A 16769-nucleotide genomic window follows, 5' to 3' on the forward strand; every position below is an offset into this window, starting at 1 on the left:
AAGCCCTCCTCCTCCAATGTCATTCTTTTTTAAACTATATTCTGTTGTCTTTGTCAGATAATGTTCAGCAGGCAACTGTGTCCCCAGGATTGGATCACAAAGCTCTCAAAGTAAGTGGCTTTGGCCATGTTTGGATGATCATATCTTAGCTTAAGAAGCTGTGATGTAAATGAGCCACCGAGACCACATAAAGAAAGACCTACATTGGCTCCCAGTACGTTTCCGAGCACAATTCAAAGTGTTGGTGTTGACCTTTAAAGCCCTAAACGGCCTCGGTCCGGTATACCTGAAGGAGCGTCTCCACCCCCATCGTTCTGCCCGGACACTGAGGTCCAGCTCCGAGGGCCTTCTGGCGGTTCCCTCACTACGAGAAGCCAAGTTACAGGGAACCAGGCAGAGGGCCTTCTCGGTAGTGGCACCCACCCTGTGGAATGCCCTCCCACTAGAGGTCAAAGAGAACAACAATTACCAGACCTTTAGAAGGCATCTCAAGGCAGCCCTGTTTAGGGAAGCTTTTAATGTTTGATGGATTTCTGTATTTTAGTGTTGGAAGCCGCCCAGAGTGGCTGGGGGAACCCGGCCAGATGGGCGGGGTATAAATAATAAATTATTATTATTATTATTATTATTATTATTATTATTATTATTATGCTCACACCTGCAGCCCCCTCCTTTCTTGGCAGGAAGCTTACAGTTAACTGTGGTTTGGAAAGGCAGGATGTACATTGATTAAACTGAACAAGAAGTGCTTTTGTTTAACTGCTAATATATTGGGTAAGGATCATAATTGCTTATTTGGTCTTGCTTCTTCTGATCATAGTTTGTGAATGTGTTTTTCAGAGCTCCTCAAGCACTTCTAAAATTAAGAAAATTTGCAAAAGGTAGGCATTTACATTTGTGATAATAGTACAATATGGGGCCATATTTACTTTTTCTACACATACTATTAATAGTCATTAGCTTTTCCTAGTGTTATGAAACTATTTTATTGAAATTTCCCCTGAAATTCATAAAAACAAGCGTTGATCCTTTGCGTAATGGAAAATGAACATAATTTTTATTTTGTATAGGCCATGTATCCTCATCTTAGATTCCCTAAAGGCAAGTTCTGTGCAGAATACAGTTCAGGTCTTGAGAGAGTAAGTAATGCTGTGTTTCATTTGATTCTGCTTTTTAACACATAATTGTGTTTAAAGTTATATTGATATAAGTCTGTTTTTATTGTATATACTGTGAGCAACCTGGTGCTCTTTATTTTGAAGGAAGGATGTGGTATTAAAAGGTATGTAATATAGAGTGTTGATCTAATATTTTAGTATGTTCATTTCTATTTCTTATAGCCTTACTCTTCTAGATCCCTACAACCGAATCGATATATGTTTGCATGTAATTTTGCTTTGCAAATCAAGACGAGAGATTGCATGTTTTGAACATTTTAAGTTGAACATTTCAACTGAAAATTACATTGCCAATAAGCAGCAGTGGAGAGCCAACACAATCTGCTCCAGAACCTACACTGAGTAGACCCAAAGACCCAGAATATCACATAATAAATAGTGTGCTAGCTTTCAAGTTCCATCAAGCCAGATGGAAAGGTGGACAGGAAGCTCATGGAGTCTGATAACAAATAGGATCCATCTTAAGACCATGGTCAGATGTAGACTCCATGGCTTCAACTTCAGTCAGGTTTTTTTCCCTCTCTGCCCCCCTACATAGCTCTGGAGAACTCAATCGCTTGCATACTATTTTGTGCTCCTGTATTTAGTTAGACCTAATAAAGTTACTACCCGACTATTAAAACCAGTGTGACTCAAATTAACGATGGTTAGCTTTCCACGTTGACAAGAGGATATAAATGCAGCTAACTCAGGCTACAACTTACCTGGAAGTAATTCCCGTTGGAACCTTAAGTTTAGGGCTTACTTTAGCATAGACATGTTTAGGATTGCAGTCTTAACCTGCATCCACCCACCGTATCTTTCTCTGTTTTTATTTCAGATATCTAGAAGCAGAGTGCGAAGCAAAACGCACATTTCGCGTGTTCGACAAATCAACAATGGTGGATTTCTGTCCGAGAGTCCCCAAGCAGAATAACAATAGCGACTGTGGAGTATATTTACTCCAATATGTGGAAACTTTCTTCCAGGTGCAAAGCATTTCAGTGTTCCTTTGGGATGCTGTTTGAAATTTTCTGGATAAAACTCTCAAATTCTTCCTACCATAGGCAACTTGGGGAATGGGGAGGCCGATTTGATAGCTTCCAGTGCCTGCTTGGGGTGGGGGTGGGGAGTGTTTTCATTCTTAGGTATTTTTGTTACTGCTTCTGGATTTACTTTATGTTCAGTATCTGGTGCAGGATGACCTATCTACTACTTGGTAGTAATGATTTATTCTGCTTGCAGGTGGATTTAACCTTTGATTAAATTTGCAAACAACATACGTTTATTCCTGTTCCAGGAATATGTGTGGGGTTATGTGATTTCTCGTCTCTGTGTAGGGGACTCTGATTATTCTGAATCCCCTTCCTGGTCTGCAGTTCTGTCATTCTATGAGAAAGCTCTGAGTGAGCAATCCTTTTCATTTATTCGTCTTACTTTAAATACTTACCTGTGTGGATATGGATATAGATTCCAAAAGGATCCAAAGAGGCTTAAGAATAAAAAAAAAAGAACAGTAATAAAAATTAACATATTTTAGCGTCATAACACTAAAACAACAACAGAAGGAAATCAAGGAAATAATTAGCACAGGCCTTTGCACCCAAGTTTTTATTAGCTTCATATTACAATAAGAGGACAAGGCTTCGGGAATCTTAAGAGGTAGAGCATAAACAGAACATTAAGTATCCATAATGTTTAGCAGTAGTTGGATGGGTGTGGACATCCCACCCCATGACCTACCAATCTGGGCTTGAGCCAGGCAAAGGCAAACTCAGTACTCCAGATGTTTTTGGGACTACAACTCCCATCATCCCTAGCTAACAGGACCAGTGGTCAGGGATGATGGGAGTTGTAGTCCCAAAACATCTGGAGGGCTGAGTTTGCTTATGCCTGTTCTAGGCAGCTACTGGAAGCGCAGTTCTATTCAACATTGTGCAACAGTTCTCGGAACAGCAACAATACACAAACTCATTCCACACACACTTTTTCTTTTTTCCCCTCCAACTCATTGACAACGTATGTTTGTTTTAATTATAGTTTGTTTAATACGAAATGAAAAGTGGGATTCTTTGCCAGGAGAGCAGGATATTTTGTGTCTTTATGTCTTTTTAAATTAATGTAATTTCTCTCTCTCTCATAATCATCAGAATCCTATTGTTAACTTTGATCTTCCAATGCACTTGGAGCGGTGGTTCCCTCGCCAGATGGTGAGAAGCAAGCGGGAAGAAATTAGAGACTTAGTCTTGCAGCTTCACTTGCAGCAGCAGAGTGGCACCAAAAGCTAGCCTGAATTTCCTTCCAATTTTGCAAAAGAACTTTGTCCCAGACGTACTGGAAATCCAATCGGCAGCATTTGTGCTTCCATTCTTGCAGAGAAGAAAAACTGCAGATAAAATTCATTGTGAGAAAATGGAACTGCATAATAGCAATTATGTAACTTAAAGTAAATATTTGTGACACCGACCAATTTTATTTGGAATATAGAAGCAGCATAACTGGAATGTGCTGCAGAGATGGGGAAACATTTTAGCCCTAAGGGGTTCATTCCTGGTTTCCAGATACATCTGGAACTGTGTGAAACTACATGAAAGGGAGACATTAATATCCCATTTTAGGTAGGGATTCTTCCCATGTGATGTCTTAAAGTCATAGTGTGTGCTTTTGCAGACATCTCTCCCATGTCAAAAATGGTATTGTTGAACAGATGTTTATTCTGGTTACTTTGAATAGGACACAAATGCTACTGGTCTCTGTGTTTTTTTGGATTCTGACATACCTTGCTCTTTCTTAGGAGTCGACATGCCTAAAACCTTGCTCTGTTACATTTTTGGAATTCAAGAGTGGAATGTAAAACCATTCCTGAAATTTAGAAAGAGGTGCTCATTTTTTTCCTGTGTCTGACTTGATCACTTAAACCAGATTCAGAGCTGTAATCGTTCTCTGCTGTGCAGCAGTTAAAACGAATGCTATGAATACTATGTATTTCACTATATAATAATATAAGGCCATATGGTCTTCGCTGTACTGGATACAGTTGTAGCTTACATCTGACAGGGCATCACCCTGGCAAGAGTTCTTTTAGTGTTTCAGTAATCGTATTTGTTTGTGGGGAGTGGGGAGAGAAATGTGATTGTTCATCACTTTGGCTAAAATCCTATTTTCACTTAGGGTGAAGCCCATGTAGCATGAGCAGGCATTTGCTCGTGCAAAGGGGCTTCTCCTTCTTCTGCTTCCCCAGCCGCCCACTCTGTGATTCTGTGACAGAATTTGTGGTATGTGAGTGGCAGGAACTGAAGGAGAAGATAAACCATTGCACAATCAGGTGGGCACCATTGGTTGTCACCCTTACCTACAAGTTAAGTCCCACCGAACATAATGGGACCTAGAACCAGGTAAGCATGCGGAGGGTTACGTTGTGAGTAATGTAACCAAATTTTGTGGAAGGGGAAACGCCTGGTTTTAAAACAGGCACTGTTTTACTCAAAAGACTCAGTTATTCCAGAGACATGGCATACTTTGAAAAGCCGAATGCTTGTGATTCCGCCAAGTACCTCTACAAAAGCTAATCATGCAAGAGGTTCAGCTGAAGTAAAAGTCTCTGTGTTGCATTGTCATACATTTAAATCGGGATTGAACATGTATTTGATAAGCTACAAGCACTGACTGAAAAAAAATGTAGCTCTTTTTTCAGCAAAGATGTGAGTTTTCTCACAGGCATGCTTCTGCCATAATTCATAACAGAAGGGAAAAGATACCTGTTAGAGAAGGGGGTTTTATTTTTATTTTAGTACCCAGTAGGTAAATGAGTATACCATTACTGTGTTTGAAAAGTGTATTTAAAACAACAGCTACCCAGAACTCCTATATTATAAACTAGAACCACCACTAATGACTTGGGACAAACAAAACAAAGCCCCGGAAACTTGAAGTGAAAATGTCTTTTAAGCACAGAAATACTTGTTTCTTGCATTGACTACTGAAATTGTAATGGCTAGAAAGTTCAAATACTTTTGAAGACTCACGTCGCATACCCTTTTTTTCTGCATGAGATAACCGGGGGGTGGGGGGCAGACTACATACACTGCCTGTTTTGAACATGGCAAGGTTGTGTATTTTGCTCTGATTACATGTATTGGAAATTCTGTTTCAAAATATCTGGATCACAGCAAAATAGACATTTGATGTTGCCCTCAAATATACATTTTCTGTATGCACATAGTAGTTATCTTTTAAAAAAAAAGTACGTGTGAAGTGTGGCACTGAGCCAAAACAAGTGTCACAGAAAGAAGAAAAGGTTCCTTAGAAGTTACTTTGCTACGGTGGTACCTAGCAGGGGCACTTGACATATATTTCTTTGCCTATAGCTGTTATAATTGGATTTTCTGCTCACATTTCTGTTTAAAATACTCCCATGTCCTTTGCCATTCAAATGTGAATCGTCTTGGTGTAACTTTCATGGGGCTTACGTGTTTCGTGTTCAGCCGGATCTTCATTCTTTCTCATATGGGCTCCACACTGTCTTTCTCTCGTGTATTATTGACTTGCTTCATATCAATGAGAATATCAGAGGAAAGAAGAACCATCTCAGCCCTAGTATATATACAATACAAGGTGATAAAGCTTGCGGGGCCATCTCCCCCAGCATGGAGATCTAAAGCATCTCAGTAAGAACCCAGCAGCAATAAATGCCTCCAAACTTATTTATTAATTAAGAATGGTCACATTGTTTATACTGAATGGCATATTGGAGTGGATGGGTGTTTAATTATTATAAATTGTAATGTCCGTTTTAAGTTTCTTCCATAAAATTACCTGCCTGTTTTGGATCTTGAGTTCATTTGTATGTTTGTTTTTCAAATTAAAAGAAACAGCAACTTTGTTAGAACAAATTTGTTTGTTGCATTTTTTTACCCTTCCATTCGCTCAGCATCATATACAGTACATGGTTCCCTACCTCCTCTCTTATCTTCACAACAATCCTGTGAGGTAATAATTTGGCCAGCTTCACATGACTAAACCTGGGTGTCCCTAGCTGTCCAGTTGTTTGTCTCGTGAGACTATGGAAGAGTGTGCCTTCAGGGATGAAGTCAAACTGTTGGAGAGTTACAGCGCCTGTTGTGGCTGTTGAGACCAATACAAGAGAGGCATGCTTTGTTACAGCTGGGGCAGATGAAGGCGTGCGGTTGTGCTGATGCATGTCTGTTGTTGTTGTTTAGTCGTTTAGTCGTGTCCGACTCTTCGTGACCCCATGGACCATAGCACGCCAGGCACTCCTGTCTTGCACTGCCTCCCGCAGTTTGGTCAAACTCATGTTCGTAGCTTCGAGAACACTGTCCAACCATCTTGTTCTCTGTCGTCCCCTTCTCCTAGTGCCCTCAATCTTTCCCAACATCAGGGTCTTTTCCAAGGATTCTTCTCTTCTCATGAGGTGGCCAAAGTATTGGAGCCTCAGCTTCACGATCTGTCCTTCCAGGGAGCACTCAGGGCTGATTTCCTTAAGAATGGATAGGTTTGATCTTCTTGCAGTCCATGGGACTCTAGATGCATGTCTACCAAGACATTATACCATATTGGCCACATATCTTACATGCACACAATTAAGGGTTTTTTTCAGTTTTAGTTTTAAGTTCAGTTTGCCCCATTTTCCACATCAGTATGCAAACTAAAGTTTTGCATGCAATTGTCTATAAGGATTGTATAGCTAAAAAAGCCAATGCAATTATGGGCTGCATCAATAGGAGTATAGCATCTAGATCAAGGGAAGTAATAGTACCACCACTGTATTCTGCTCTGGTCAGACCTCACCTGGAGTACTGTGTCCAGTTCTGGGTACCACAGTTCAAGAAGGATACTGACAAGCTGGAACGTGTCCAGAAGAGGGCAACCAAAATGGCCAAAGGCCTGGAAACGATGCCTTATGAGGAACGGCTTAGGGAGCTGGGTATGTTTAGCCTGGAGAAGAGAAGGTTAAGGGGTGATATGATAGCCATGTTCAAATATATAAAAGGATGTCATATGGAGGAGGGAGAAATGTTGTTTTCTGCTGCTCCAGAGAAGCGGACACGGAGCAATGGATTCACACTACAAGAAAGAAGATTCCACCTGAACATTAGGAAGAACTTCTGACAGTAAGAGCTGTTCGGCAGTGGAATTTGCTACCAAGGAGTGTGGTGGAGTCTCCTTTGGAGGTCTTTAAGCAGAGGCTTGACAGGCATATGTCAAGAATGCTTTGATGGTGTTTCCTGCTTGGCAGGGGGTTGGACTGGATGGCCCTTGTGGTCTCTTCCAACTCTATGATTGTATGGACAGATTTCCAGGTGGGAATCTTTCCTAGCCTTATCTGGAAATGTCAGGGGAATTGAACTGGGGATCTTTTCCATGCAAATCATTGCGTTATGGCCCTTACCCAAAATCATTCAATGTCCTAAAGGCTACAAGCTGATGATAGGAAGTGTACAGCCTCTAGTTTAGGAGCCCTTGTGGAGAGTATATTAAATAGGTGTTTTCTGTGTAGGATACAGATGTTTATTTGCTACTCGGTTTTACAGTTGTTTTTGTTACAACACATTCAGCCTCTGCCTTCATGGCTAACCAGTGCTAGAGAGCTGTGCCAATGCCTTTCCTGTAACAAAATGCAGAGTTTGGGCAATATAAAGGCTGGGCTTTCTCTCCAACTTGGGGTGTCTTTTGTGCTTATAGTTCCAGAGTGTGAATTTGGTGGGAGGTATTCTAGGTCACGAATAGCCAACACATTGCCTTCCTAATGTTGGACTATTGACTCCTCTTATCCCGTGACCACTGACAATTTTGATAGGCTGATGGGAGTGGGATTCCAACTCCATATAAAATGCACCATGTTGGCTACTATTCTAGCTGGATCCAATGGGGATCCATAAGCATTACATTGTCTATCCCTGGTGTTGTGCAATTTAGTATGCTGTGTATTCTGTGTTCTAGTTATTTTTCATTTCTAGTACAGGTGGCAACCATTTTAGGCACATCCAATTGATATGCAGGCCTTTTGGGACCCGAAAGAGGGCACAACAGAAGTGGGCTGGGCCATACTTATACGTGCTCTGCTGACGCATGGAACCTTCTGCAAAATGGTTGCCGCTTGTATGCACAATATGTGCATGCATAAAATACATGTGTGTTTTTTGTTGGTGGTGCGATTATGCAAAATGGAAAGGATGAGAATCACTGTTACTACTACCTAATACAGCAACAATAATTTTATTATTTATATGTTGCCCACCTGACTGGGTTTCCCCAGCTACCCTGGGCAGCTCCCAACAAAATAATAAAAACTCAACAAGACCTCGAACATCAAAATCTTCCCAGTACAGGGCTGCCTTCAGACGTCTTCTAAAAGTCATATACGGTGGTGCCTCGCTTAACGAATGCCCTGCTTAATGAAATTTTCGAGCGGAGGTTGCCTTGCTAGACGAATTCGTTTTATGAAAAATTTGTCTAGCGAATCACGGTTTCCCATAGGAATGCATTGAAATTCAATTAATGCGTTCCTATGGGCAAAAAAATCAAAAAAAATCAATGCATTCCTATGGGATTTGCTAGATGAATTTTTCGTTATAAGAAAAGACCCGTGGAACAAATTAAATTCGTCTAGCGAGGTACCACTTGTAGTTGTTTATCTGATGGGAGGGTGTATTGTTTTTTCCCTGTCTCCTTAAAACGGGAGAAATTGCCAGGAAGAACAATAGACAGGACCTTGCATCAGCATACCTGAGGGCTGTCACACGGCTAAAATGGATCAGTTGTGGTCTCTTATGACAATAGCAAAAGCACCATCGAAAGAGAATCTCCAAGCAATGACCGTGATGCTAACAAGTTATTGTTTGGACAGCAAGCTGCTGCTGCTGTTCTTTTAAGACAGTCAATGAAAATTGTTCTTAATTAAGTGTGAAAGGTACTGTCCTTGTGTGGACTGCCAGTTAACGACATGACAAGCTCTGGTAAATCTGGCTTAGCTGGCCAGCTTAAAACTGAAAAATTATCTCTCTGGTCTATTGGCTAACATCAAGGAGCCTCTTCTTTGCCGCCTCTTGTGATTCCCAAAATGAAAATGGAATAATTTCTTTTAACAAGACCATTGTAGACATTTGGGACTCACTTTTGTTGCAGAAATCGTATCAATCCTTTTTTTTTTTAATCCAAGACAATTACCAGTGACACCAGACCTTCTCCAAGAACAGACTGTTCTGTTACTGGATGGTTAACACGTTCAGGTCAGCTAGCACTGCTAAAAAGGAACTTGGTTATTTTCCCTTTGCCTTTTAAAAAAAAATTCCGAAAAAAATATGTGTGACTTTTCTTGGAAGATCTACTTAGGAGTCTGGATATTCATATTGATTGAAGGAGAATTTCAAGCATTTGCAGGTAAGAAAATACTCCTGTTTTCTGCTATCCTCTGAACTGTCTTTGAATCTTACGTTTACAAAAAAAAATGTTTTAGAGTGAGAGAAAATCCAGGGTTACATGTATACAGAGTCAGACCAATTTCAACAAGGCTTGTAGCTGGAAATTAGTAATGGGCCATTATATGTCCACATCAAGCATATTTCACTGAAATATATACGTGCTGAGGTAATTGAAAAACTGAGTGTCTGTTTTGCATTAATGTTACTGTAGCAACTTTTGTCACAATAGGGCTTCACTCTACAATTGTTTCCCATTTCCCAGTTACTCCATACCATCTGCCTATAGATTTTCACCCAAGAGGCTGCTATATAGTCTTTTAAGTAGTTACAGTTATCTGCTCAATTTGATATCACATAGCACTTTTATGTGGTAGTCTATATTGGCTGTAGGGTGCTGTCTTTCATTTACTGGACTTTTCAACTGTTTAGCTAGCTCCCCCTATCTAATTTTCCAAGTTAAAATGATTATTCCTGCACTTGTAGAAGCAAGTCATTTGAGATGCATCACATGAATAAAAAAATGTGATTGGTTCCCAGATACAAAATTTAATACAACATGACTTGAACACATCAGCCGTCCACCTGATAATAACTCCTTTATGAAATCAGATACATAAATGGTGGCAGGTTCAATGTGTTTTTGTCTTTTGTCAGTCGTAGGATGTTGTAAACGGGTTTAAAATAAATAGCTGCAAGCCCTGTAACATGGAGTAATTCTGTCTTACAATGTGTGAGATGTGACACTTGATCACTGGTCTTCAACTGTTGGGTTGGGACCCACTTCAGAGTCACAGCCTGATCTAAGATGCCCCATTGGGTCAAAGCAGCTGTGCTACCAACTTACCAATATATAGTAAAGAAAAAAGAAAAAAGAAAGAAATGGCATGTTTGTATTAAAGGTGGGTCCTCCTGGGTATGCAATGATATAACATGTCTTTGCAATAGGGTAAAGCAGTTGCATTTGTGTCTTCCTGGTCCTTGTACAAGCAGAAATCCTTCTTTTCAACAGCATTCACTCAGTACAACCAATATAACCTTAAAATAAATTTGGGGGAATGTAGAAAGATAGTGAAGATAGCCTCCTTTGAAATATAGACCATTATTTGGTGGTGTCCATTATATTGGTGTGCCAAGCGAAAACAATAACGAACGAGTTAGATTTCTTTAGCTAGGCTTACACTGAAGATTTACTTTTTATTTGCAACCACCTTATAGTGACATAGTAAGAACAAGAGAATAATGGTGTGTGTTGGATAATTATTAAAATATAGCACCAAACGGGAAGGGCAGGAGCCAAAACCTTCTTTCTCTATTAGCACCTATGTTACCCGAATGAATACAGAAATAAGCATACACAAAACAAATTAGTTTGGTGAAATGTTATGGATCGGATCCATACAAAGCTAATTGAACTTAGGTCCATTTAAATTATTGGGGCTTAAGCTGAGTCAGGATTGAGTTGTACCATTAGTTTCAATGGGACTTCAGTTCAGCTTATTGAGGATGATGTCCAATGTTCATCATACTCAGAGTAGACCCATTAATCTCAATGGGTCTGCTCTTGAGTACAATTAACAACTTTAGTCTAGATCCATCTCTGCATCTATTTATTTAACTGAAACTCAGTGTTATTGTGCAATATATGTGCAGGTACTTAAAGAGATTTGTTTGTGATGTAATTTTGCAGAAGAAACCTATTCCACTACAGAGGACATAGAAGCCAAGGAGACTCCATCAGATCTTCCACCAAATGGCTGGCGATCAGTTAGAAGTTTCCCCCAGTTTCCAGATTCTAAGCATCTTCTTGATTTCAGGGAATCTGAGAAATTCAGCAGGCGCTTGTTGCGAAGAAAAAGATCAATTTTCTTTCCTACTGGAGTTAAAGTGTGTCCAGATGAGTCTATTGAGCAGGCTATTGCTAACCATCTGAAATACTTCAAACTCAGAGGTAAGTGAGTGTTGTAAGGCTGAGACCAACTTTCTTGCAAATCAGTGCATTTAGTAGGGAGGCGAACCCTAGATGTCTGGTGAATAACTCATCAAAAAAGTCAATTAAAAGTTTCAAGAAGTTTCTTGAGACTTCTGATCAATTAGATACATGTGCAAACCTATTTATCTCTGAGATTTGTAAGCTTACTAAAAGAGGCCCATGCATGCTTATCAATGAAATGATGTCATAAAATATGTAGAGATAGTGAGTTTAGACCCATCCCTGCAAGGACAAGATGGAGATAGAAGATATCGTAAAAACTGTACAAGCATTGGAAATGTTCAGGCTAGGCTCAAAGTCCTTATGCGTATGTGGGTGTTTAAGGTTAACATGTTTACTACAGCTAGAGATGGAACCAGTTTGGAGGTGGTTTGTGATCATACTGTTGCTGTAAAGTGTACAAAATATCGGTCCACTGTGAAAGGCCTTTGCAAGACTAAGTAAGCTGTATTTATGTGGCAAACGCCAGGCATGCAACAGAACTTTTGAAGTTCCCTTTGCTAAAAACAAACCCCTCACCATGCCACCCAATATGTCACTTGTACATACCACAGAAGTTTCAGAGGCAGCCCATAATGCACTGCCAGCTGTTGAGAGGGTAAAATGCAATTGAGTACACATTGAAATATGAGAGCAGACCTCAACAAGGTTTATTTTAGCTCACATCTCAATGACAATTGGTCTTCTGTGCCTGCCTGTGTGAAATTGGCCTATGCTCTAAATATTTGTTCCCTGATATCCTCACAGCTGGAACCAATTTGCAAATCTCTTGTCAGTCTCCCCACAGAAGCAGAGCACTTGACAGCACACAACAGGGGTACCATTTAGAGAGGAGCACAAATTTACATTTAGAGAGGAGCCAAATAACATTATTTGTCAAGAGCCCCTATTTGTAGGGTTATTTCCCTCTAACATTTTGGATATTAAATTAAAGACACTCCCATGTACTTACGATTAGCGTGCTTAAGAAATGTGTTCTTTGCAAAATTTTAGTCTGAAATGGCAAGATCTAAACCTCCTGCCCTCATGTGCTGATTGGGATGTATTCATGAGATCCCATGCTTCTCTAGATATTGCAATGCAGTTCTTGACACAAAAAGCATACAAAAATGTGCTTTAAAATTCATGTTTTGAAAAATGCATGTTTTGTGGGAAATGCATTCAAAATGGGTTAACAAAAACAAAACCACAAGGGATCATGATGTAGGAAAGTATATTGAACAAAGTTCCTCACTGAACATTGGGTTTTTAATCGAAGGAGGATTGTACAGCCTAGCATTTGAACTATGCACCTTTCACCTCCTATCAGTCCTCTTTCTCTGCCACTACTATTAGATAAGCTTAAGGATGCTGACAAGGTTTTCCTTTCTTGCGTAGAGGAATGCATTGCCATGGGTGGGGAAGGTTAGAGGGAGGCTCCTTTAAGAGCCTTTCTGCATCAGGCCAAAAGCCCATTAGTCCAGCATCTTGTTCTCACAGCGACCAATTGAGATGCAAGTAAGACCCGAGCAGAGAAACATTCTCCTCACTTGTGATTCCCGGCAACTGGTATTGCATCTGATATTGGAGGTAGAATGTAACTGAGAGCCAGTGTGGTGTAGTGGTTAAGAGCGGTAGACTCGTAATCTGGTGAACTGGGTTCGTGTCCCTGCTCCTCCACATACAGCTGCTGGGTGACCTTGGGCTAGTCACACTTCTTTGAAGTCTCTCAGCCTCACTCACCTCACAGACTGTTTGTTGTGCGGGAGGAAGGGAAAGGAGAATGTTAGCTACTTTGAGACTCCTTCGGATAGTGATAAAGCGGGATATCAAATCCAAACGCTTCTTCAAACCAATGAGGCTAGCAGCCATTGACAGCTGTATCCTCCATTAATTTGCCTATTCCTCTTTTAAAGCCACCCTAGCTGTTGGCTGGCACTACCACTTTATGGGAGCAAATTCCATAGTTCTAGTTTTGCGCTGTATGATGCAGAGCTTTATTTTGTCTGGCTGAAATCTTACAACATTCAGCTTCACTCGACGCCCTCATGTTCTAGAACTAAGAGGGAGGAAAAACTGTTTATGCATTCATTTTAGGGGAATTATTCCATCGCCTTAGTGACCCTCCACCCTTCTCCTTCTGCGTACACTCTGTACCTTTAAAGTACATTTGAATCTCATTCTTTCCCTCAAAGAATTCCAGGCACTGTAGTCTACCCCTCACAGAGTTACAGTTCCCAGCATTCTTTAACATCCACCCACACACGCAGTCAAAAGCTGGAGGATTCATATGTGCTGCCAGAAAAGTTAATCTTATTGGTTTAAAATTTCTAATTTAAGCAACCCACCCCCCTAAACCTGGCAATTGTAGAGGCATCCCGTATTAATTTTCTCACTACCCTCTTGAGTAACCAATAATTGCACATTTGTCTGTGCGGTTTTAAAAGAAGATAGTTTGCCTGAGTCAATATACTAGTTGCTGTACACGATTCAACCCTTAAGAAGTACAAATGGGATTATGGCTGGATTACATCTGAGCACTGCTCATTTACACAAATGACCAAGCAAGCTACGCCACCCCCCTTGTAAGCATCCCATACCTGTCATGTGCTGTCCCTCCAGTTAACCTAGCAAATCCCTTTCTATAGAATGAGACGTAATAGGCTAAATCACTCTTACTGCTGGGAAAGATAAATAGCTCTTGGAACAATAAAACCCATGCCAAACAAGTGCTTCCTGAAAAGAACCATGCCTCTTGTAAGAAACAGAGTCTTGTGAGAATTTTTCAGTCGTACAATTTCAGAAAGAGAATGTAATAAAGGAATTTGGTAGAAACAACAATATTTATAACAGAAAACTGTTCTCAAATAAGGTACCCATAGATGTAAGGATGAAAAGGAACAGGTCACAGAAGGGTTCAGGATCGATGAGAGGGAGTTGTATTATACATCCTTGATGAGTGGCATGGACCCTGTCCAATAGGTGCTTGTGATTCTTGCAGAAACATATTTCAAATAGTACTCCAATTTTTGATGGCCTTAATTGCTGGGGAAAGAATCATATTTTCCTATTGACTATACTGAGGTTTGAGTAACGGGCAAAATGTAGTATCTGAAACAGAAGCTGGTCATGCCAATGAAGAAGAACTTCACATTTCCTGTGTGAAAGTCCTCATCTACTGTAGTAGATGTACAGTAGACTTTAGACTGTTTATTGCAGCCCAACAAAGTCAATTCACATAGCTTGTACCAACATGTTGGCTTTTGCATTGCTAACTTTTTTGCACTTTAAATTTTAATACTGTATTTTAATCTGTATTTTAATTAATTGTTTTTATGTTTTATTGTGGTTCTGTTGGTGTCAGCCGCCCTGAGCCCGGTTTTTGACTGGGGAGGGCGGGGTATAAATAAAAATTTATTATTATTATTATTATTGTAAACTGCTTATTACAATCAAGCAGTATATAAATTTTGTTAATGAGATAAATAAATATTGAAAATCTAGGCTGTTCAAAGGGATCCAGTTGCAATAGATGCTTTAGCTATCCGTTATTAGCCAAAATGTGAGATGGGTTGCTGCAAAATCAGCTTTAGGATTTACTACTCCTGGCCAGGGTTTGTGCATGTGTGGGTGTTGCTTTAGGACCAGCTGCTGACAGAGGAAGGTGCAAAGCCAGCTCCTTTTCTTCCTCTGCTGTTTTTCAAGCTTTACATCAGATATGAGGAATCCAAGGCCTCTCCAAATATTGTTGGACTCCAACTCCCATCAGCCCCAGCCACTATGGCCGGTGGTCAGGGGTGATGGAAGCTAGAGTCCAACAACATTTGGAGGGTCGCAATCTCCCAAAACCTGCTTTAGGTGCACGGAAACAGTATGAGCTAAGCTTGAACCCCTGACCCACTGAAACCCACCAGTTTTTCCCTCAGACCTACTCAAATGCATTCTGTGGCCTGGAGGTCCTACTCAGGCAACAGTATGTGTTATTTCAACAGCTGATAGCACTGTTGGATACCTACCTCTTGTTGACTATATAGGTCCGACCACCCGAGTAGAATGCTACAGGAGTTTACTCAGCAGCTTAGGTTCAAAATATGCTTCTGTGTTGGACCGGTCGTGGTTTTCATGATACCACACAACTCTCTTTAAGATGGGGTTCAGTGGTATGCAAAATCACAGACTGCTGGTAAGCAGGCAAGTGGCTAATTGCACCTCTTTCAACCATGCTAATGATTTAAACATACTTAGAGTAATGAGGTTCTCTTTCATATTTCAATATTGCTAAGTGTGCACAATAAGAATTTCTAGCGGTAGCGTGTTTCGTTTTCCCGTCTGGTTTTTGTGGGTTTCCCTGGCACAGCAGAAGGTGCACTGACTTCCTGAAGCTTTATCCCTTCTGTCCACCAGAGAGGACATACCTTTCTAAGTTCATGTTTGGCTAATGCAATAAGAACCTACAGATGGTGCCGAGCTTTTGAGACTGGGCTCAGTGGGGTGGCTGCTGTCACACTAACTAACTGGAAGGACGGATACTAAATCCCTAAGCCAGCAAGAGCTGATTGAGGCAGTTAAAAGGAAGAACAGCTTGCATTCAGATACCGTAGCCTTGCCTAATTCATTTTTTAAATGAAACCCTCAATTAAAAGGGGATGAGTAGAGAGGTGTCATAATCAAGAGGACTAGGAGCATGAAACTATTAAAGAAAACAACAGGGGTTCTTAGCAAGAAAATTGGCCTGTGTTAAATAAAATTGCCTTTAATTAACATTTGCAATTACAGCAAGTGTCAGAGTAGCCAGACCATTGTCTGTTGGCATTTGAAAACTTAGTAGAAGCAGACACCAGTCCTTTACCACAGTCTTCTCTTCATCTACATATCATCCCCTTTCTCCTGCACTCAATGCCCTGTATGTCCATATTGCTCCCTCCCCGCATGGTGAACTGGATCACTTGCTAGAATTGTAAACAGACAAACCCACATATTATTTAGTGTTCTTATTAAATATTTTTCTTTCTCCAAACCTTTATTAGGCATTACAGATATAGACCACCTTATAGAATCCATATAAATTTTTTTAAAATATATACAAAGAAACAGCCATTTAAGTAATTTCTGTTCTTGTTAAATGAACTTTGGTCTGCATGCACATTAAAGCTGTAAAATGCATTTTGTTGTTCTTTTTCTCAATTTGGATCAAAGCTTTTT

General features: G+C 40.3%; 2 protein-coding genes across 7 annotated transcripts in view; both read left to right on the forward strand.

Annotated features, from left to right (window-relative positions):
• Window positions 1-6952, forward strand: part of SENP7 (SUMO specific peptidase 7) — a 36884-nt gene extending 29932 nt beyond the window's left edge. For 3 of the 6 annotated variants that reach the window (XM_060273716.1, XM_060273715.1, XM_035115144.2), the window contains 5 exons: window positions 58-110; window positions 841-881; window positions 1071-1139; window positions 1999-2146; window positions 3308-6950. In XM_060273716.1, the coding sequence (XP_060129699.1) occupies window positions 58-110; window positions 841-881; window positions 1071-1139; window positions 1999-2146; window positions 3308-3445 (449 nt within the window). In that variant the 3' untranslated portion in view covers window positions 3446-6950. Of the gene's footprint in view, window positions 1-57; window positions 111-840; window positions 882-1070; window positions 1140-1998; window positions 2147-3307 lie in introns of all 6 variants that reach the window. The other 3 variants (XM_035115145.2, XM_060273714.1, XM_060273717.1) reach the window with 2 other exon arrangements.
• A 2526-nt stretch (window positions 6953-9478) lies between these two features.
• Window positions 9479-16769, forward strand: part of IMPG2 (interphotoreceptor matrix proteoglycan 2) — a 56445-nt gene continuing 49154 nt past the window's right edge. The window contains exons 1-2 of the mRNA XM_035115465.2: window positions 9479-9557; window positions 11286-11546. Of these exons, the coding sequence (XP_034971356.2) occupies window positions 9479-9557; window positions 11286-11546 (340 nt within the window). The remainder of the gene's footprint in view (window positions 9558-11285; window positions 11547-16769) is intronic.

Source organism: Zootoca vivipara, chromosome 4 (genome assembly GCF_963506605.1).
Source record: "Zootoca vivipara chromosome 4, rZooViv1.1, whole genome shotgun sequence".
NCBI lineage: Eukaryota > Metazoa > Chordata > Lepidosauria > Squamata > Lacertidae > Zootoca > Zootoca vivipara.